The 20,752-nt window shown below is 43.8% G+C and overlaps 2 protein-coding genes across 7 annotated transcripts in view; one reads left to right on the top strand and one right to left on the bottom strand.

Annotated features, from left to right (window-relative positions):
* LOC143816793 (tubulin polymerization-promoting protein family member 3-like) overlaps positions 1-20,752 on the bottom strand; it is an 82,734-nt gene that overhangs the window by 12,980 nt on the left and 49,002 nt on the right. The window contains exons 1-3 of one of the 2 annotated variants that reach the window (XM_077297620.1): positions 13,761-13,874; positions 3,218-3,387; positions 2,595-2,748 (exon numbers count right to left, since the gene is read on the bottom strand). In XM_077297620.1, the coding sequence (XP_077153735.1) occupies positions 2,595-2,748; positions 3,218-3,387 (324 nt within the window). In that variant the 5' untranslated portion in view covers positions 13,761-13,874. Of the gene's footprint in view, positions 1-2,594; positions 2,749-3,217; positions 3,388-13,760; positions 13,875-20,752 lie in introns of those variants that run through there. The other variant, XM_077297613.1, reaches the window with a different exon arrangement.
* LOC143816760 (zinc finger protein 219-like) overlaps positions 17,475-20,752 on the top strand; it is a 106,745-nt gene continuing 103,467 nt past the window's right edge. For all 5 annotated transcript variants that reach the window (XM_077297574.1, XM_077297555.1, XM_077297566.1 and 2 more), the window contains exon 1: positions 17,475-17,621. The gene's annotated coding sequence lies outside the window, so the exon portion shown is untranslated. The remainder of the gene's footprint in view (positions 17,622-20,752) is intronic.

Below are 20,752 nucleotides of genomic sequence, written 5' to 3'. Positions count from 1 at the left end.
CTGCACCAGGCTGGGAAGACTGAATCTGCAATAGCCAACCAGCTTGGAGTGAAGAAATCAACAGTGGGAGCAATAATTAGAAAATGGAAGACATACAAGACCACTGATAATCTCCCTCGATCTGGGGTTCCACGCAAAATCCCACCCCGTGGGGTCAGAATGATCACAAGAACGGTGAGCAAAAATCCCAGAACCACGCGGGGGGACCTAGTGAATGAACTGCAGAGAGCTGGGATAATGTAACAAGGCCTACCATAACTAACACACTACGCCACCATGGACTCAGATCCTGCAAAGCCAGACGTGTCCCACTGCTTAAGCCAGTACATGTCCGGGCCCGTCTGAAGTTTGCTAGAGAGCATTTGGATGATCCAGAGGAGTTTTGGGAGAATGTCCTATGGTCTGATGAAACCAAACTGGAACTGTTTGGTAGAAACACAACTTGTCGTGTTTGGAGGAAAAAGAATACTGAGTTGCATCCATCAAATACCATACCTACTGTAAAGCATGGTGGTGGAAACATCATGCTTTGGGGCTGTTTCTCTGCAAAGGGGCCAGGACGACTGATCCGGATACATGAAAGAATGAATGGGGCCATGTATCGTGAGATTTTGAGTGCAAACCTCCTTCCATCAGCAAGGGCATTGAAGATGAAACGTGGCTGGGTCTTTCAACATGACAATGATCCAAAGCACACCGCCAGGGCAACGAAGGAGTGGCTTCGTAAGAAGCATTTCAAGGTCCTGGAGTGGCCTAGCCAGTCTCCAGATCTCAACCCTATAGAAAACCTTTGGAGGGAGTTGAAAGTCCGTGTTGCCAAGCGAAAAGCCAAAAACATCACTGCTCTAGAGGAGATCTGCATGGAGGAATGGGCCAACATACCAACAACAGTGTGTGGCAACCTTGTGAAGACTTACAGAAAACGTTTGACCTCTGTTATTGCCAACAAAGGATATATTACAAAGTATTGAGATGAAATTTTGTTTCTGACCAAATACTTATTTTCCACCATAAAATGCAAATAAAATGATAAAAAAACAGACAATGTGATTTTCTGGATTTTTTTTTCTCAGTTTGTCTCCCATAGTTGAGGTCTACCTATGATGTAAATTACAGACGCCTCTCATCTTTTTAAGTGGTGGAACTTGCACTATTGCTGACTGACTAAATACTTTTTTGCCCCACTGTATATGCTGTATGTATACATAAATGTAACATCTATTCCACAGCATGTAGATTGCTGGTGTTTTATTAAAATCTCTATTATTTATGAGGCATATTTATCAAAGTCACTTCATAAATTAGTACTGGGGTGCAGCTAACTACAACTATTCCAAGTCTAGTTCACACAGAGCACGCGGGAGTATTTCTTTTCCTGAAACGCACTCAGCAGTACAATATTATTACCCTTTACTTTGATGCTCTCTTTTATTATTTTGGCTTGCATTCCAGAATGTGTCTTATATAAACTTCAACTTGGAATGTGGCAGTACAGAAAGCGTGTCCATCCCATTGTTACTTTTTTTCTCGCTCCCAGATGTGGGGAGAACGTTCAATAAACTCGCAGTAAATCTCTGCTACTTGCAATCCTTTTTTTTTCTTCCTTCCGTTGGTGACCTTGGCTTACTTCCTGAGTCATTTCTTAATCCCAGTCTGTGGAGTGATTCATAACCCCCACCCTGCTTCGGAGTTATGTATGATTTTTGAATGTAAAGCCACATGCCTGGAACCGTTACCTGGTCAGGCTTGCCCTAACGTGTCTGGGAGCCTACACCTAGTCTACTTTACTGTACCTGTAAACCAAGGAGCACACTATTCTGTGATGTCTGAATAAAGGTAAAGCATTTCTCACCACCCTTTTTCATGAATTTCTAAAATGCTAACTACTTATTAAAGGGAACCTGTCACCAGGTTTCCCCCATATAAAGTACGGCCAGCACCTGTAAGCCTCTGTTACAGCATTCTTGTAAGCTATATGTATATCCACAATCCCCTATGCAAGGCACAAAAAGACCTTTTATTATACTCAGATACAATCCGATGGACATCTCTGTGCTTGATCAGGCGCATCCTCTCTTCATATGATTGCCGTCCTCCTTCCCTGCTTCATGTGGATGACGCATCGTATATCCACACAGTGTCCCCCATCGCGCTCCTGTGCAGGCCTACTTCACTCTACCCTGCCGATGGCAGAGCAAGGTACTGTAGTGTGCATACACAGGGAAAAGTCAAAGGGCGCCGATGACCCGTAGGTAAAGCCGACATACTGTATGTGCACTACATTGCTTTGCTCTACCTTCAGCAGGGCAGAGAGAAGTATTCATGTGCAGGAGCATGACGGGGACACTCTGGATGATGTAGGACATGTCATCCACATGAAGCGAAGAAGGACAGTGAACGTAGAGAGGAGGCGCCGGATCAAGAACAGAGATGTCTATGGGACCAGACTGCACTGTATTTGAGTATAATAAAAGGTCTTTTTTGTGAATTGCATAGGGAATTGGGATCATGAACACAGTATTCTATAATGTTGTCACATAGGGCTTACAGGCACATTAACAGGCAGAGAAAAGCAAGCAACAATATGCACTCACCGTGGTCCCCATGTTTGCAGGTTCTTTACCCTCTACAAGCTTGTGGATAGCTGCTATTGCCTCATTTGCAGGCATCCGTTGAAATCTCTTTGCTGACAAAAGTTCCATGGCCTTCTTAAATTCTTCATAGTTGATCACATGTGCTGCCTTAGACCTTAAAAAAGAAGGGGCAAACTTTTAGCTATGTCATTGCTCTCCCAGAAGCACCACTAAAATGGCAAAGATAAGTCTTTCCAGGTAGCTCACTATAAAACAAAGCTGAACTTGAAAGTATAAATTTGATCTTGATTCTGTATTTTAGGTCTTTTTCCATTGTAATAATTAGGCCAGTCTCAGAAAGTTATGGATGTGACTGACTCCATGTGCAGCTCCATGGCTCATCCACAATGCAGATGGGTGCATGAGCTGCCTGCCATTACATACATTAGTCTGGTGCATTAATCAGATTGTGCACACTGCAATTTTTGCCACACATGCCTGAAATTGCTAACGTACACTAGCACATAGGGTAACATTGGTCCATGTTCTTGTCAATTTCACACAGGAACATCACACTGGCAGAAATTATGTATGAACAAGGCCTTAAATATAAATACTACCCAATCATTTTTCTGAAGACTCACTTCACTTTAGCGAAGACAATGTCCACATCTGTGCTGGTACATCCATGTTCTTGGATGCTGCATTCCTTGCAGAGTTTGCTGAAGTTTTTGCCGGTCATCTCGTTTCCAGTTGCTTTGGTGCTGCCATAGACGGCAAACTTATGGAACGCTTTCTCAAGTTCATGAGACATCTAAAAAAAAGGAACCATATAATGCATTTATTATACTTGGACCCTGTTCAGATTATATTGGTGAATTGCATGTGCTAGGTAAAAATCTCATCATAAATGTTAAGAGAACCCAAAAGGGTTAGGTAGAAACCTTTGCATATATGCCATATGAAAGCTGCACGCCATGATTTTGACTATTGCTCTATACAGTGCCTTGCTAAAGTATTCGGCCCCCTGGAACTTTTCAACCTTTTCCCACATATCATGCTTCAAACATAAAGATACCAAATGTAAATTTTTGGTGAAGAATCAACAAGTGGAACACAATTGTGAAGTTGAACTAAATTTATTGGTTATTTTAAATTTTTGTGGAAATTCAAAAACTGAAAAGTGGGTCGTGCAATATTATTCGGCCCCTTTACGTTCAGTGCAGCAAACTCACTCCAGAAGTTCATTGTGGATCTCTGAATGATCCAATGTTGTCCTAAATGCCTAATGATAATAAATATAATCCACATGTGTGTAATCAAGTCTCCGTATAAATGCACCTGCTCTGTGATAGTCCCAGGGTTCTGTTTAAAGCACAGAGAGCATCATGAAGACCAAGGAACACAACAGGCAGGTCCGTGATACTGTTGTGGAGAAGTTTAAAGCCGGATTTGGATACAAAATGATTTCCAAAACTTTAAACATCCCAAGGAGCACTGTGCAAGCGATCATATTGAAATGGAAGGAGTATCATACCACTACAAATCTACCAAGACCCAGCTGTCCCTCCAAACTTTCATCTCAAACAAGGAGAAGACTGATCAGAGATGCAACCAAGAGGTCCATGATCACTCTGGATGAACTGCAGAGATCTACAGCTGAAGTGGGACAGTCTGTCCATAGGACAACAATCAGTCATACACTGCACAAATCTGGCCTTTATGGAAGAGTGGCAAGAAGAAAGCCATTTCTCAAAGATATCCATAAAAAGTGTATTTTAAAGTTTGCAACAAGCCACCTTGGAGACACACCAAACATGTGGAAGAAGATGCTCTGGTCAGATGAAACCAAAATCAAACTTTTTGGCAACAATGCCAAACGATATGTTTGGCGTAAAGGCAACACAGCTCATCACCCTGAACACACCATCCCCACTGTCAAACATGGTGATGGCAGCATCATGGTTTGGGCCTGCTTTTCTTCAGCAGGGACAGGGAAGATGGTTAAAATTGATGGGAAGATGGATGGAGCCAAATACAGGACCATTCTTGAAGAAAACCTGTTGGGAGTCTGCAAAAGACCTGAGACTGGGACAGAGATTTGTCTTCCAACAAGACAATGATCCCAAACATAAAGCAAAATCTACAATGGAATGGTTCACAAATAAACATACCAGGTGTTAGAATGGCCAAGCCAAAGTCCAGACCTCAATTCAATCGAGAATCTGTGGAAAGAGCTGAAAACTGCTGTTCACAAACGATCTCCATCAAACCTCACTGAGCTCCAGCTGTTTGCCAAGGAAGAATGGGCAAGAATTTCAGTCTCTCGATGTACAAAACTGATAGAGACATACCCCAAGCGACTTGCAGCTGTAATCACAGCAAAAGTTGGTGCAACAAAAGTATTAAGTTAAAGGGGCCGAATAATATTGCACGCCCCACTTTTCAGTTTTTGAATTTCCACAAAAATTTAAAATAACCAATAAATTTAGTTCAACTTCACAATTGTGTTCTACTTGTTGTTGATTCTTCACCAAAAATGTACATTTGTTATCTTTATGTTTGAAGCATGATATGTGGGAAATGGTTGAAAAGTTCCAGGGGGCCGAATACTTTCGCAAGGCACTGTAGTTACTATCAAGCTGCAGCACTACAAAAAACTGTGTGGACACGGATGTAGCACTGTAGACAAACACATTTCATATGTATATGTCTATGTGGGCCTGCCAAATGTTCCCTGATGCAAGATGTTGGGCAAAAAATCAGTTATGTTGAACTCCAGCCAGCATGACCATTCTTTTCTTTCTCTGAGGTTACACAAGTATTGTCTTCTTTCCATTAAAGGTAATACATACACTCAGTAGAATGTGCACATTTAAAGGGGTGTTTCTCTACAATGATATTGATATCCTATCTTATAGATACGCCATCAGTATCAGATTGGCGGAATTTCAACACTCAACACCACAACTGGTCAGCTGTTCTCAACACCACAACCGGTCAGCTGTTCTCAGCTCCAGAGGTTGACAGATGCGAACAGCTGAAGAGCTGAACAGCACAGCTCCATCAACTGTTTTGTGACCGCTGCCAGGTACTGCAGATCAGCTTTTATTCAATTAATAAGGTAGTCTATAGTAGGCAGAAGCAGCCTATCCTAAGTATAGGTCATCAGTATCACAGGATTGAAACACCTCATTAAGTCAACATGTGTAAAAAATCTCATGTGTATGGCAAGCTTATCAAAGATCCTAAGATTCATGCTATGCCGCAATTGGGACCACTGTTATGAGGCTTGGGTGTTAATACCAAACTTGCTGATTAACTGGAGATTTAGAGTAAAGACTATTGTGCTATCTAAAAAAAATGTTATGGCATGTGTATGATGATGACTGAATGATTTCAAAAAGTTATATAAGCTCTATACCTCACATTTATTTAAGGGAATCTATCAGCAGAATTTTACTAGAGATGAGCGAATATGATCGGGTTATTATTATGATCGGGTTCAGTAAGCGTTATAGCGCTTACTGAATAAGCTGCAGAGGGAACCCGGCTTCCTGGATCGCTCCGGCTGATCAGCTGTTCCGAGCCGCAGCTGCATGTGTTGCGGCTGTTTCACTGTCACAACACATGCATGGAGAACTTGTGTGTTGGACTCTCCATGCATGTAATGTGACTGTCACACAGCTGTGACACATGCAGCTGCGGCTCGGAACAGCTGATCAGCCGGAGCGATCCAGGAAGCCGAGTTCCCTCTGCAGCTTATTCAGTAAGTGCTATAGGTGGCCAGATAAGAAGGGACCCAAACATATTTGCTCATCTCTAAATTTTACCCCCCAAACTATTTATATGAGTATATAGCTCTTTCAAAGGCAAGTCCAACAATACATTTACATGGTCACTCCGTCCCTCCACAACTGAGAAATCAATGTTTGAACTGATATGCAATGAGGCTATTTGTAGATCTGTCTCTCCAGCTCTATTCCCTGCCCAGCGCCGACTTCTCCTTGACTAACAGCCTCTATGCTGTGTGACTTCAGGCAAAAAAGTCGCCAGTCATGTAGGATCAGGCAACGCTGGGCAAGGAATAGAGCTGGAGAGACAGTGGCCTCAAATCTACAAATGGTGCTTCAGCCTCATTTGCATATCAACTGAAATCCTCATTTTTCAGTAAGGGAGGAACTTGCCTTGTAAAGGTATTGCTCAACTTGCCTTTGTAAGACCTACATGCACATACCTCACAGTTTGAGGTGTGAAATCCTGATCCTGTTGACAGATTCCCTTTAAGTAGTTTTCACTAGTTTTTGGCTCCAAGCTTTTTACAAAATGGCAGTATTGATTAAATATATGTTAGAGTGAATTAAAACTCAATTTCACTGATAATCATAGGACAAGCATACACTTATAGACAGGGGTGAACCTAGCCTCTCTGCTGCCTGAGGCGAACTGGAAAATGGCGCCCCCCCATACACGCTGTACACACACGGCTCTGCTCCGCTCACATACACGGGTCAGCTTCATACACTTTGTACACACAGGGCTTCGCTCCGTACACCCCGTACACACGCGGCTCAGCTCCGCACACCTCGTACACACGCGGCTCAGCTCCGCACACCTAGCACACACGCGGCTCAGCTCCGCACACCTCGCACACATGCGGCTCAGCTCCGCACACCTCGCACACATGTGGCTCAGCTCCGCACACCTCGCACACACGCAGCTCAGCTCCGCACACCTCGCACACATGTGGCTCAGCTCCGCACACCTCGCACACACGCGGCTTAGCTCCGTACACCTCGCACACACGCGGCTCAGCTCCGCACACATGCGGCTCAGCTCCGCACACATGCGGCTCAGCTCCACACACCTCGTACACCCACACGGCTCAGCTCCGCACACCTCGTACACACACACGGCTCAGCTCCGCACACCTCGTACACACACACGGCTCCGTACACCTCGTACACACACACGGCTTCGCTCTGTACACCTCGTACACACACGTGGCTCCGCTCCATACACCTCATACACACGCGGCTCAGCTCCGCACACCTCGTACACCCACACGGCTCAGCTCCGCACACCTCGCACACATGCGGCTCAGCTCCGCACACATGCGGCTCAGCTCCGCACACCTTGTACTCCCACACGGCTCAGCTCCGCACACCTCGTACACACACACGGCTCAGCTCCGCACACCTCGTACACACACGGCTCCGCTCCGTACACCTCGTACACACACGGCTCCGCTCCGTACACCTCATACACGTGGCTGCGCTCCGTACACCTCATACACACGCGGCTCAGCTCTGCACACCTCGTACACATGCGGCTCCGCACACCTTATACACACGTGGCTCAGCTCCGCACACCTCGTACACACGTGGCTCCGCTCCGTACACACACGGCTCTGCTACATCCACACTGTAAACCCCTCCTGATCCCACACATAAGCTTACTCTCTTCCAGCACCATGACAACCAGAACAGCAGAGTCCTGAATACACTGAGGCCACTGATCATGTGACCCCTGACTCCTCCCATTCGGTGACGTCATCACAGGTCCTGTGCGCACAGAACAGCCTTCTATGAGCAGCCCCAGCAGATGCAGGAGAGGAGTGACTTCAGGTTGAGGACCTGTGATGATGTCACGATCACGTGACCAGTCACATGAGCCGGGGAGGGCTGGATGAGGGGATTCGGCCATTCGGGATGGTTGGAAGCCTTGAATACAGTAGTAACTGAACCTGCGTCTACGACGCAAATTCAGTTACTACAAAGGCAGAATCTGCCGCCCCCCTCTCTTCATTGAAGGCAGTGCCGCTAAGGCAAAGTACTCAACTTGCCACATGGTAGCGGCGCCCCTGCTTATAGAGCATATACAGTACTTACAGATCATACACTTACAGAGCATACACTTACACAGCATACAATTACAGAGCATACACTTTTAGAACATACACTTTTAGAGCATACACTTTTAGAGCATACACTTACAGACCATACACTTACAGACCATACACTTACAGACCATACACTTATAGGGCATTTACTTACAGACCATACACTTACAGAGTATACATTTACAGACCATACACTTACAGACCATACACTTATAGACAATACACTTACAGACCATTGGCTTACAGAGCATATGCTTACAGACCTTAAACTGTAAAGCGCTGCGGAATATGTTGGCGCTATATAAATAAAGATTATTATTATTATTATTATTATTATACCATACACTTTTAGAGCATACACTTATAGAGAATACACTTACAGAGCATACACTTTTAGAACATACACTTTTAGAGCATACACTTTTAGAGCATACACTTACAGAGCATAAACTTACAGACTATACACTTACAGACCATACACTTTCAGAGCATACACTTACAGACCATACACTTACAGAGCATACACTTACAGACCATACACTTACAGAGTATACATTTACAGACCATACACTTACAGACCATACACTTATAGACAATACACTTACAGACCATAGGCTTACAGAGCATATGCTTACAGACCTTAAACTGTAAAGCGCTGCGGAATATGTTGGCGCTATATAAATAAAGATTATTATTATTATTATTAGACCATACACTTTTAGAGCATACACTTATAGAGAATACACTTACAGACCATACACTTACAGAGCATACGCTTACAGACGATACGCTTATAGAGCATACACTTACAGACCATAGGCTTACAGAGCTTACACTTATAGAGCATAAGAGCATACGCTTACAGACCATACACTTACAGACCATACACTTATAGAGTATACACTTATAGGGCATATACTTACAGACCATACGCTTACAGACCATACTGTTCTAGAGCATATACTTATAGAGAATTCACTTACAGAGCATACACTTACAGACCATACGCTTACAAACCATACATTTTTGGATTCATGGCAGCTCTGGTTCCACTATACTTTAAATGTAGCTTTTTCCTTTCGGGCCAGCAAAGGTTAATGTCAGTTTCTCTTGCTGGCAGCTGCTTCCTTGCTAGTCAGCTGGTGTGGGTGGTGACTACTTCCACCATCCTTTAAAAAGTCACTTGACCCATCAGCTGACTGTCGGTGATAGAGTATTCTATGTTGACCAAGCCTGGAGTAAAGAGCTTTCTGGTTGCAGTAGTGAGTCTGCTGTTTTCGTGGAGTTTGTGGTCCTGGTGCATTACCCTCTGCTATGTGGTGCTTTTAAGCAGAAACAGTTGTTAAGTATAAGTTCCCCTTCTATCTGTCTGTCTTGCATTTTGTCACTCTCCCTGAGTTGTTTATTATCTGCAGTGGTGAGGCTTGTATCCTTAACAGCCAGTGCACTAGCCAGGGATTAGTGAAGTGTCAATCAGGGACTAGGCACTTGACAGCAGTGGGGGGAAGGATCCGCTTAGGGCGTTAGGAGAGTGTAGGGGCAGGCTCAGGTTGGAGTTTAGGGGGTGTCCCCATCCCTTGTTCCTTACTGTTAGGGCCTTCCTCACCCCATTTAATCCCGTTGTAGGTATAAGTTGTGTCCCCCGTTGGACTTTACCTTGTTGGTCGTGACATTATCACCGACCTGTACTTTTTTCCGGTGAACCCATGGCTCAGGCTGAGGCTTTTGCTCACCTGATCCACTCCCTCATGGATGAGGTTTCCGAGTTGCAGACTCAGGTGGTGCTGCAGCTTCAGCAGGTGACAGGGTTCTAAAGTATATCTCCATGACAGATTTTCTGGAGGGAGAGATACATTTTTGGTCTTCAAAGAAGCCTGTAAATTGTATTTCAGGCTTAGCCTTTGTTCCTCAGGGAGTGAGGAACAGAGTTTGGGGATTAAAGTCTCCATTCTCAAGGGTGATCCCCAGTCCTGGGCCTTCTCCCTGGCGACCAATTCACCATCTTTGAGGTCGGTGGATGAGTTTTTCGCGGCATTGACGCTGGTGTAGAGGACCCTGATGGTGTCTCCCTGGCTGAGTCTAGACTCCGTAAAACCGAAGCAGGGGGGCTGGCCAGCTGAGGAGTACTGCTTGGTGTTTCATAGATGGGCCACTGATAGGCAGTGGAATGACCCTGCTCTTAGGAGCCATTTCTGTCAGGGTCTGTCAGCTAGGCTTCAGGATACTCTGGTACAGTATGCTACTCCTGGGTCATTGGAGGCTGCCATAGCTCTTACTATCCGGGTGGATAGATGCCTCAGGGAGAGACATACACCAAATCTACCCTCTTTTGTTCTTTCTAGGGAGGAGGACACACTGGTGCAGATGGACAAACCTATGCAGGTGGAAGGAGCATTCTCTCAAACTAAGCTGCCGGTGGTTCATCGAGGGACGGGTGCATTTTTTTTTATGTGGTTGGACTGATCATTTCATCAATGTCTGCCCAGCTCGCGCCAAAGTATGTACTCCATCGCAAAAGCCACGTTCCCCTGGTCGAATGGAGGGAGACGACCAGGTTTTGTACATTTCCCCACCTTTACGTTTCAGTGTACCATTCCGACTCAAGTGTTGGTTGGTGGGGAAACTGAGACTATACCGGTACTTGCGGATAGTGGAGCTGGAGTCAAATTGGTGGATTCTCGCTTGTTCAGACCCGCGGTCTGATCTGTAGGACGCTGGCGAGACCCATTACCGTTTGGCAATTGACTCAAGTCATAGATAATATTAACCTGCATATAGGGACTCTTCATGGAGAGTCTCTGTCATGCTACGTCTTAGATGGTATGCCAACTCCCATCGTCTTAGGCCTTCCCTGGCTGAAGAGTCACAACCTGGTCCTAAATTGGTGGTCCAGGGGAGTAGTCAGTTGGGACCACTCTTGAAAGGACTGCTGCCTGGGAGCTACGATCTCTGCCATCCTTCTCAAACCTACCCTTTCTTCTTCAGAAGTGGCAGCTAAGATGCTACCCGGGAGTAGGGGCAAGTAAACTCTGAATCTTGTAGTTCTTGCAGGAGGAGGTATCAGGGGAGGGTGGTGGTTCCCTCTGTGTATAGAGAGGGTATGAGTCTGGTGACACAGGGGGGACGCCTCTATAGTCTGCTCCTCAAAGAGTTAATCATCTTTTGGCAAACGCATGCTTTGTTGCTAGTAACCACTTCCACCATCCTTTAAAAAGTCACATGATCCATCAGCTGACTTGAGTAAAGCTCTCTGGTTGCAGTAGTGAGTCCGCTGTTTTTGTGGAGTTTGTGATCCTTGTGCCTTACTCTTTGCTGTGTGGTGCTTTTCAGCAGAGACAGTTGTTAAGTATAGGTTCCCCTCTATCTGTCTGTATTGTGTTTTGTCACTCTGCCTGTATTGTTTATTATCTGCAGTGGTGAGCCTAGTGTCCTTGCCGGCCAGTTCACTAGCCAGGGATTAGTGAGGTGACAATAAGGGACTAGGCAAGGGACGGTGGCGGGGAAAAGGACCTGCTTAGGGCGTTAGGGGAATTTAGGGACAGGTTCATGTTGGAGTTCAGGAGGTGTCCCCATCCCTCGTTCCCTATGGTTGGGGCCTTCCTCACTCCATTCTATCCTGTTGTAGGTATAAGTTAGGTCGCCCGCTTGATTTTACCTTATCTTTCATGACAATATGCTTACAGACCATACAGTTATGGAGAATACACCTACAGACCATACACTTATAGAACATACACTTATAGCGCATACACTTACACACAATACACTTATAGAGCATACACTTACAGACCATACGCTTACAGACCATACGCTTACAGATCATAGGCTTACAGAGCATACATTTACAGACCATACACTTATAGAGAATACACTTACAGACCATACATTTACAGACCATGGCTTACAGACCATACACTTATAGAGAATACACTTACAAACCATACGCTTACAGACCATACACTTACAGACCATACACTTATAGCGAATAAATTTATAGAGCATACATTTACAGACATTACACTTATAGAGCATACACTTACACACGATACATGTATAGAGCATACACTTATAGAGAATACACTTACAGAGCATACACTTACAGACCACACACTTACAGAACACGAACTTACAGACTATACGCTTGCAGAGCAAACACTTACAGACCTTACACTTACAGACCATACGTTTACAGAGCATACGCTTACAGAGCATACAGGTACAGACAACAGACTTACAGACCACATGCTTACAGAGCATACGCTTACAGACCATACACTTACAGACCACATGCTTACAGAGCATACGCTTACAGACCATACACTTACAGACCATACACTTACAGAACATACACTTACTGATTACTTACAGACCACACACAGAGCACACACTTACAGAGCATACACTTACAATACACTTACAGACCATATTCCAGTGACGGATAGCGGTGCCAAGGGCCACCAATAACCAACTCCAGGGCCTCACTTTTCAACTACATGCAAACGTGACATTATCCTCAATCACAAATTTATAAAACAATGAGCTGGGTAGATTGTTAAATGAACAAGATGCCGCCTTTGTCTGTACATAATGATTCACGTATGTAGTGCCATGTAAAAGAGTGGTGGCCCACTCTTGTACAGGGGCCCACTGGAGGATTCTCCTGTTCTTCTGTGGGCCAGTCCAAGCCTGGACCATACACTTATTGATTACTTATAGACCACACACTTACAGACCGTACATTTAAAGACCATTCACTTCCACTTTCAGGAGGCGAGTCACCACAGGAATTTTGCAATATTTTACAAAAAAACAAAACTATGTAAAGATTCCTAAACCAAAAGAGACAATAATATACTGAAAATCTTGTTTTCTCATTGCTATTCTAAAATAATGTCATGATAGAAAATGCATGTGAATTATAAACAGCAGATGCTCCTTCTTCCTTGTAATTATTTTTATGATATTCGTGTACTGTCATTGAAGAATATCCTAGATAAATAGGAGCCAGAGTGTTTGTCACCTCGGAAATGCCACTAAAAATAAACATAAAACAGATGCCACATGCATCCAAGGGATTGTTAAATATACATGCATATGAATGTTTGATACAGCTCTCATTGAAAAACACCAAACGCAGTGGGAGCTCCTCAGTGCTTTGGTAACAAAGTAACAGAAAGTACATTTTTTAAATTTAGACCTGTCACAATCACAGATCTGAAATATTAGCACCAAAATATTAGAAAAAGAGATATGTGGATAATAATACACCGGTGTAAATAATGTACCTTGCTGTTCTTGTCCCAGGATAAACGGTGTGTGGAATATCAGAATGTTACCATGCCTATGAGAGACGGAATTACATCACAAGTATTGTGATGTCATCAGCAATGTGATCAGGACTATTAAAGAGACTAATCTACTATATAATTGTCTAAGGGTCACTTCCGTCTTTCTGTCTGTCACGAAAATCCCGCATCGCTGATTGGTCGCGGCCGCACAGTCTGGCCGCAAATTCGCTCCATCCTATTCTCTGTCAGTGCCCCCTCCAGTCAGCGCTCACACAGGGTTAATGGCTGCGTTACACCGCGTTATGCCGCGGTGTAATGCAGTCCGTTAACGCTGCTATTAACCCTGTGTGATCAACTTTTTGCCTATGCAGCATCAATAGTAAAAAGATCTAATGTTAAAAATAAGAAAACAAATTAAAAATCATTATATACTCACCCTCCGGCGCCTTTCCCACTTATCGCGACGCTCCTGGCCATGCATTGCGGTCTCGCGAGATGATGACGTAGCGGTCTCGCGAGACCGCTAAGTCATCTGGGTAATTTCGCAATGCATCGCTAGGAACGGAAGCTGGCGGCCGCATCGCGCACATAGGGACAGCTTCGCTGGACGCCGGAGGGTGAGTGTTATATACTACGTGGGCAGTGTTATATACTATGTGGGCAGTGTTACATACTACGTGCGCAGTGTTATATACTACGTGGGCTGTGTTATATACTACGTGCGCAGTGTTATATACTACGTGGGCTGTGTTATATACTACGTGCGCAGTGTTATATACTACGTGGGCTGTGTTATATACTACGTGCGCAGTGTTATATACTACGTGGGCAGTGTTATATACTACGTGGGCAGTGTTATATACTACGTGGGCTGTGCTATATACTACGTGCGCAGTGTTATATACTACGTGGGCAGTGTTATATACTACGTGGGCTGTGTTATATACTACGTGCGCAGTGTTATATACTACGTGGGCTGTGTTATATACTACGTGCGCAGTGTTATATACTACGTGGGCTGTGTTATATACTACGTGCGCAGTGTTATATACTACGTGGGCAGTGTTATATACTACGTGGGCAGTGTTATATACTACGTGGGCTGTGCTATATACTACGTGGCTGTGCTATATACTACGTGGCTGTCTGTTACGTGGCCTCTGCTATATGCTATGTGGCTGCTATATATATATATACATACATACATACATACATACATACATACATACATATTCTAGAATACCCGATGCGTTAGAATCGGGCCACCATCTAGTATACATTAATTACCTAGTTAACAAATAGAAATACAATATGTAACATCTTCTATATTTTTTGTCAGTGTTTAATCTGTGAAATGTAAAAAACTTAAATGGTCCACATTTACTGATATGTTTGTGCCAGAAATTTAGTGGAATTTGAGGCTGAGACGTTAGGTTGTATACATGATGTTGCTACTCATAACTGATTTTCCACGTTTAATTCGGCCAGGAGGGCAGTCATCTCTTTGCAATACTTTTTGTAAAGAACTGAACTGAAACAGATTTCACTCTTCCGGTTAGGCTTTCTATAAGATTTTGGAGTGTGTCTGTGGGAATTTTTGACCATCTAAAAGAGCATTTGTAAGGTCAGACACTGATGTTGGATGAGAGGGCCTGGCTCACAATCTCCATTCTAGTTCATCCCATAGTCATCCATTGGAGCTAATGTTAGGGTTCTGTGTGGGGTAATAAATTCTTCCAGACAATAGTCATACTGGAACAGAAAAGTATGTTTCCACAAAGTTGGAAGCGTAAAATAAAAGAGCTTCAAGCCTCAGAAAATTGCAACATTTTTTTTAAGCTCAGAATTTTATTAAAAGCAGTAAAATAAAAAAACACTATATAAGTTTAGTATTGTTGGCATTGAACTGACCTGTAGAATGAAGTTGCCAAGTAATTTTTACTTAACAGTAGAAACAAAACCCAAAAATCACTGGTGGAAGTGCATTTTTGTTTCACCATTTCACCTCCCTTGTAATATTTTCCCACTTTCAGTATATTATATGGTAAAGTAAATGGTGCCATTCCAAACTACTACTTATCCATTTTAAAATAACAACCCATATGGCTATGTTGGTAGTGAAATACAAATGCTCTTGGAAGAAGCGGTGAAAAGACGAAAGCTGGGTGATCTGTACTTACATTGAGTCGCGGTGAGGCGCCCTCTGCTGGATGTCCTCATGAACTGGAGCCTTGGAAAAGTTCCCACGCTCGAGTTCATATGAGTTCATCCACCAGAGGGTGCATCACCGCAACTCAATGTAAGTACAGATCACCCAGCTTTCCTTTCAGCACCCGGGGATTACAGGCACGAGCGAGTGCTTTAGCGCAGCTCCTGCCTGTAAATTGATTTAACCCCTTCAGAAGGATTTACATCGTGGGACCTGACAGATCCTCGGATGGTATGTATATTGTGGGTTTATTATTTTGCCAAGCGAGGGTCTTCAGGTGGATTGAGAGAGCAATAAAATATTAAAACAACCGCTGTGTTTATTTCATTAAAATAATTTTTAATAATGTGTGTGTGTTTTTTAACCCTTTCATACAATTGGATTAATAATGGATAGGTGACATAATTGACGCCTCTCCATTATTAATCTGGCTTAATGTCACCTTACAATAGCAAGGTGGCATTAACCCTTCATTACCCCATATCCCACCACTACAGGGAGTGGGAAGAGAGTGGCCAAGTGCCAGAATAGGCGCATCTTCCAGATGTGCCTTTTCTGGGGTGGCTGGGGGCAGATGTTTTTAGCCACGGGGGGGCCAATAACCATGGACCCTCTCCTGGCTATTAATATCTGCCCTCAGTCACTGGCTTTACCGCTCTGGCGGAGAAAATTGCGCGGGAGCCCACGCCAATTTTTTCCGCCATTTAACCCTTTATTTTAGCAGCTACAGCAACCAAATTTTGCACATACACACTACTAACATTAGTAGTGTGGAATATGCAAAAAAAAGGGGATATGAGATGGTTTACTGTATGTAAACCATGTCTCATATCCTGTCGGGTTTGGGAAGGAGAAATGAAAAGCCGGCAATTGAATTACCGACTTTTCACTAACACCGCTGCGTATTTCTCGCAAGTCACACTGCTGGTCCATGTGGAATCCGTATTTTTCTCGCCCCCATAGACTTTCATTGTCGATTTTTTTGCGCAATACGCTGACAAACGCAGCATGCTGCGATTTTGTACGGCCGTAGAAGACCGTATATTACGGATCCGTAATATACGGCTGATAGGAGCAGCCCCATTGAGAAGCATTGTGCCGTTTGTTTGGCGAGTTTTACGGACGTATTTTCTGCGCTCTTACGTCCGTAAAACTCGCTAGTGTGACGGCAGCCTAACCATAACATGGCACAGAAACAAGTAGTAATTACAGGCAATATGAAATGTGTATTAGTTGAAAGCTTTTAATGATCAGCAATAAATAGTAAACAGCAGTAAACAATAATGAATAGAAAAATAAATGATTAAATTGAAATATAAACAACAGTAACAACAAGTACCATGCACTGAAGAGAGGACCAGGAACGATGAGGTCGCTCTACCACTTCTCTCCACTAGAGGTCAGTAAGCAGTGCAGCCATCAGCACGGACGTATCACCATTCACCACCCTTGAGGCTGAGAGAGCGGAGCCCAGATAGAAGCACACACTTCGACCTCAACATTAGTCACGTGGGACCCTGGGCGCCGCTCCTGATAGGCGGTCTACAACTACACAAGAGTCCACATTCGTTATCTCAGGCCCGCGCTTTTTATTACTCCCCGCCCCCTGACCATGGTCCTGAGGAAGAGGAGAGCTCGGTTACCTGGAGGTAAGGAAGGGAACAGGACGTGCGGGCGGGCGGGCAGTGTTGGTGACTGGTACAGTGAGAAGTTCCAGAATGTTCTGAAATCTAATGTACCTCAGGGGCTAATAGCACCCGAATAATAAGCACATTTGTCTCATGACACACCATATTGCACCTGTGGAACGTGGAGTGTCTCTTACTATGTGAAGACTGCACCAGTAGTGACAGAGACCACACTGCTCTTCCATGGGGGTCACTGCAGTGGGACAGCTTAGAAGTGTTAAAGATGGTCCAGGATCTGATTACAGGTGGTCTAGGATCTGATTACAGGTGGTCTAAGATCTGATTACAGGTGGTCTAGGATCTGATTACAGGTGGTCTAGGATCTGATTACAGGTGGTCTAGGATCTGATTACAGGTGGTCTAGGATCTGATTACAGGTGGTCCAGGATCTGATTACAGGTGGTCCAGGATCTGATTACAGGTGGTCTAGGATCTGATTACAGGTGGTCTAGGATCTGATTACAGGTGGTCTAGGATCTGATTACAGGTGGTCTAGGATCTGATTACAGGTGGTCTAGGATCTGATTACAGGTGGTCCAGGATCTGATTACAGGTGGTCTAGGATCTGATTACAGGTGGTCTAGGATCTGATTACAGGTGGTCTAGGATCTGATTACAGGTGGTCTAGGATCTGATTACAGGTGGTCTAGGATCTGATTACAGGTGGTCTAGGATCTGATTACAGGTGGTCTATCCCTCCCACAGAAAGAAGAATGGGACCTCCATAAAAAAGCCTGTCCTACAAATATGAGCAAGGAGACATGAAGACACAAACTATAGAAACATTCCCCGAGGCGGTGGGCTATATAGCACGACTAAGGCCATGTTCACACGTTGCGTTTCCTTTTTAACCCCTTCATGACCCAGCCTATTTTGGCCTTAATGACCTTGCCGTTTTTTGCAATTCTGACCAGTGTCCCTTTATGAGGTAATAACTCCGGAACGCTTCAACGGATCCTAGCAATTCTGAGATTGTTTTTTCGTGACATATTGGGCTTCATGTTAGTGGTAAATTTAGGTCGATAATTTCTGAGTTTATTTGTGAAAAAAACGGAAATTTGGCGAAAATTTTGAAAATGTCGCAATTTTCACATTTTGAATTTTTATTCTGTTAAACCAGAGAGTTATGTGACACAAAATAGTTAATAAATAACATTTCCCACATGTCTACTTTACATCAGCACAATTTTGGAAACAAATCTTTTTTTTGCTAGGAAGTTATAAGGGTTAAAATTTGACCAGTGATTTCTCATTTTTACAACAAAATTTACAAAACCATTTTTTTTAGGGACCACCTCACATTTGAAGTCAGTTTGAGGGTTCTATATGGCTGAAAATACCCAAAAGTGACACCATTCTAAAAACTGCACCCCTCAAGGTGCTCAAAACCACATTCAAGAAGTTTATTAACCCTTCAGGTGTTTCACAGCAGCAGAAGCAACATGGAAGTAAAAAATGAACATTTAACTTTTTAGTCACAAAAATGATCTTTTAGCAACAATTTTTTTATTTTCCCAAGGGTAAAAGGAGAAACTGGACCATGGACGTTGTTGTACAATTTGTCCTGAGTACGCTGATACCTCATATGTGGGGGTAAACCACTGTTTGGGCGCACGGCAGGGCTCGGAAGGGAAGGAGCGCCATTTGACTTTTTGAATGAAAAATTGGCTCCAATCTTTAGCGGACACCATGTCGCGTTTGGAGAGCCCCCGTGTGCCTAAACATTGGAGCTCCCCCACAAGTGACCCCATTTTGGAAACTAGACCCCTCAAGGAACTTATTTAGAAGCATAGTGACCACTTTAAACCCCGAGGTGCTTCACAAATTGTTCCGTAAAAATGAAAAAGTACTTTTTTTTCACAAAAAAATTATTTTAGCCTCAATTTTTTCATTTTCACATGGGCAACAGGATAAAATGGATCCTAAAATTTGTTGGACAATTTCTCCTGAGTACACCAATACCTCACATGTGGGGGTAAACCACTGTTTGGGCACATGGTAAGGCTCGGAAGGGAAGGAGCGCCATTTGACTTTTTGAATGAAAAATTATCTCCATAGTTAGCGGACACCATGTCGCGTTTGGAAAGCCCCCGTGTGCCTAAACATTGGAGCTCCTCCACAAGTGACCCCATTTTGGAAACTAGACCCCCCAAGGAACTTATCTAGAGGCATAGTGAGCACTTTAAACCCCCAGGTACTTCACAAATTGATCCGCAAAAATGAAAAAGTACTTTTTTTTCACACAAAATTTCTTTTAGCCTCAATTCTTTCATTTTCACATGGGCAACAGGATAAAATGGATCCTAAAATTTGTTGGGCAATTTCTCCTGAGTACGCCGATACCTCATATGTGGGGGTAAACCACTGTTTGGATGCACGGCAAGGCTCGGAAGGGGAGGCGTGCCATTTGACTTTTTGAATGGAAAATTAGCTCCAATCGTTAGCGGACACCATGTCGCGTTTGGAGAGCCCCTGTGTGCCTAAACATTGGAACTCCCCTACAAGTGACCCCATTTTGGAAACTAGACCCCCCAAGGAACTTATCTAGATGCATAGTGAGCACTTATAACCCCCAGGTGCTTCACAGAAGTTTATAACGCAGAGCCGTGAAAATAAAAAATAATTTTTCTTTCCTCAAAAATGATTTTTAGCCCAGAATTTTTTATTTTCCCAAGGGTAATAGGAGAAATTGGACACCAAATGTTGTTGTCCAGTTTGTCCTGAGTACGATGATACCCCATATGTGGGGGTAAACCACTGTTTGGGCGCACGGCAGGGCTCGGAAGGGAAGGCACGCCATTTGGCTTTTTGAATGGAAAATTAGCTCCAATCATTAGCGGACACCATGTCGCGTTTGGAGAGCCCCTGTGTGCCTAAACATTGGAGCTCCCGCACAAGTGAACCCATTTTGGAAACTAGACCTCCCAAGGAACTAATCTAGATGTGTGGTGAGCACTTTGAACCCCCAAGTGCTTCACAGAAGTTTATAACGCAGAGCCATGAAAATAAAAAATAATTTTTCTTTTCTCAAAAATGATTTTTTAGCCCACAATTTTTTATTTTCCCAAGGGTAACAGGAGAAATTGGACCCC

This window comes from Ranitomeya variabilis, chromosome 1 (assembly GCF_051348905.1).
Source record: "Ranitomeya variabilis isolate aRanVar5 chromosome 1, aRanVar5.hap1, whole genome shotgun sequence".
Taxonomy (NCBI): Eukaryota; Metazoa; Chordata; class Amphibia; order Anura; family Dendrobatidae; genus Ranitomeya; species Ranitomeya variabilis.
The sequence above is the reverse complement of the archived record's forward strand: the minus strand, read 5'-3'. Positions and strand labels throughout refer to the sequence as shown.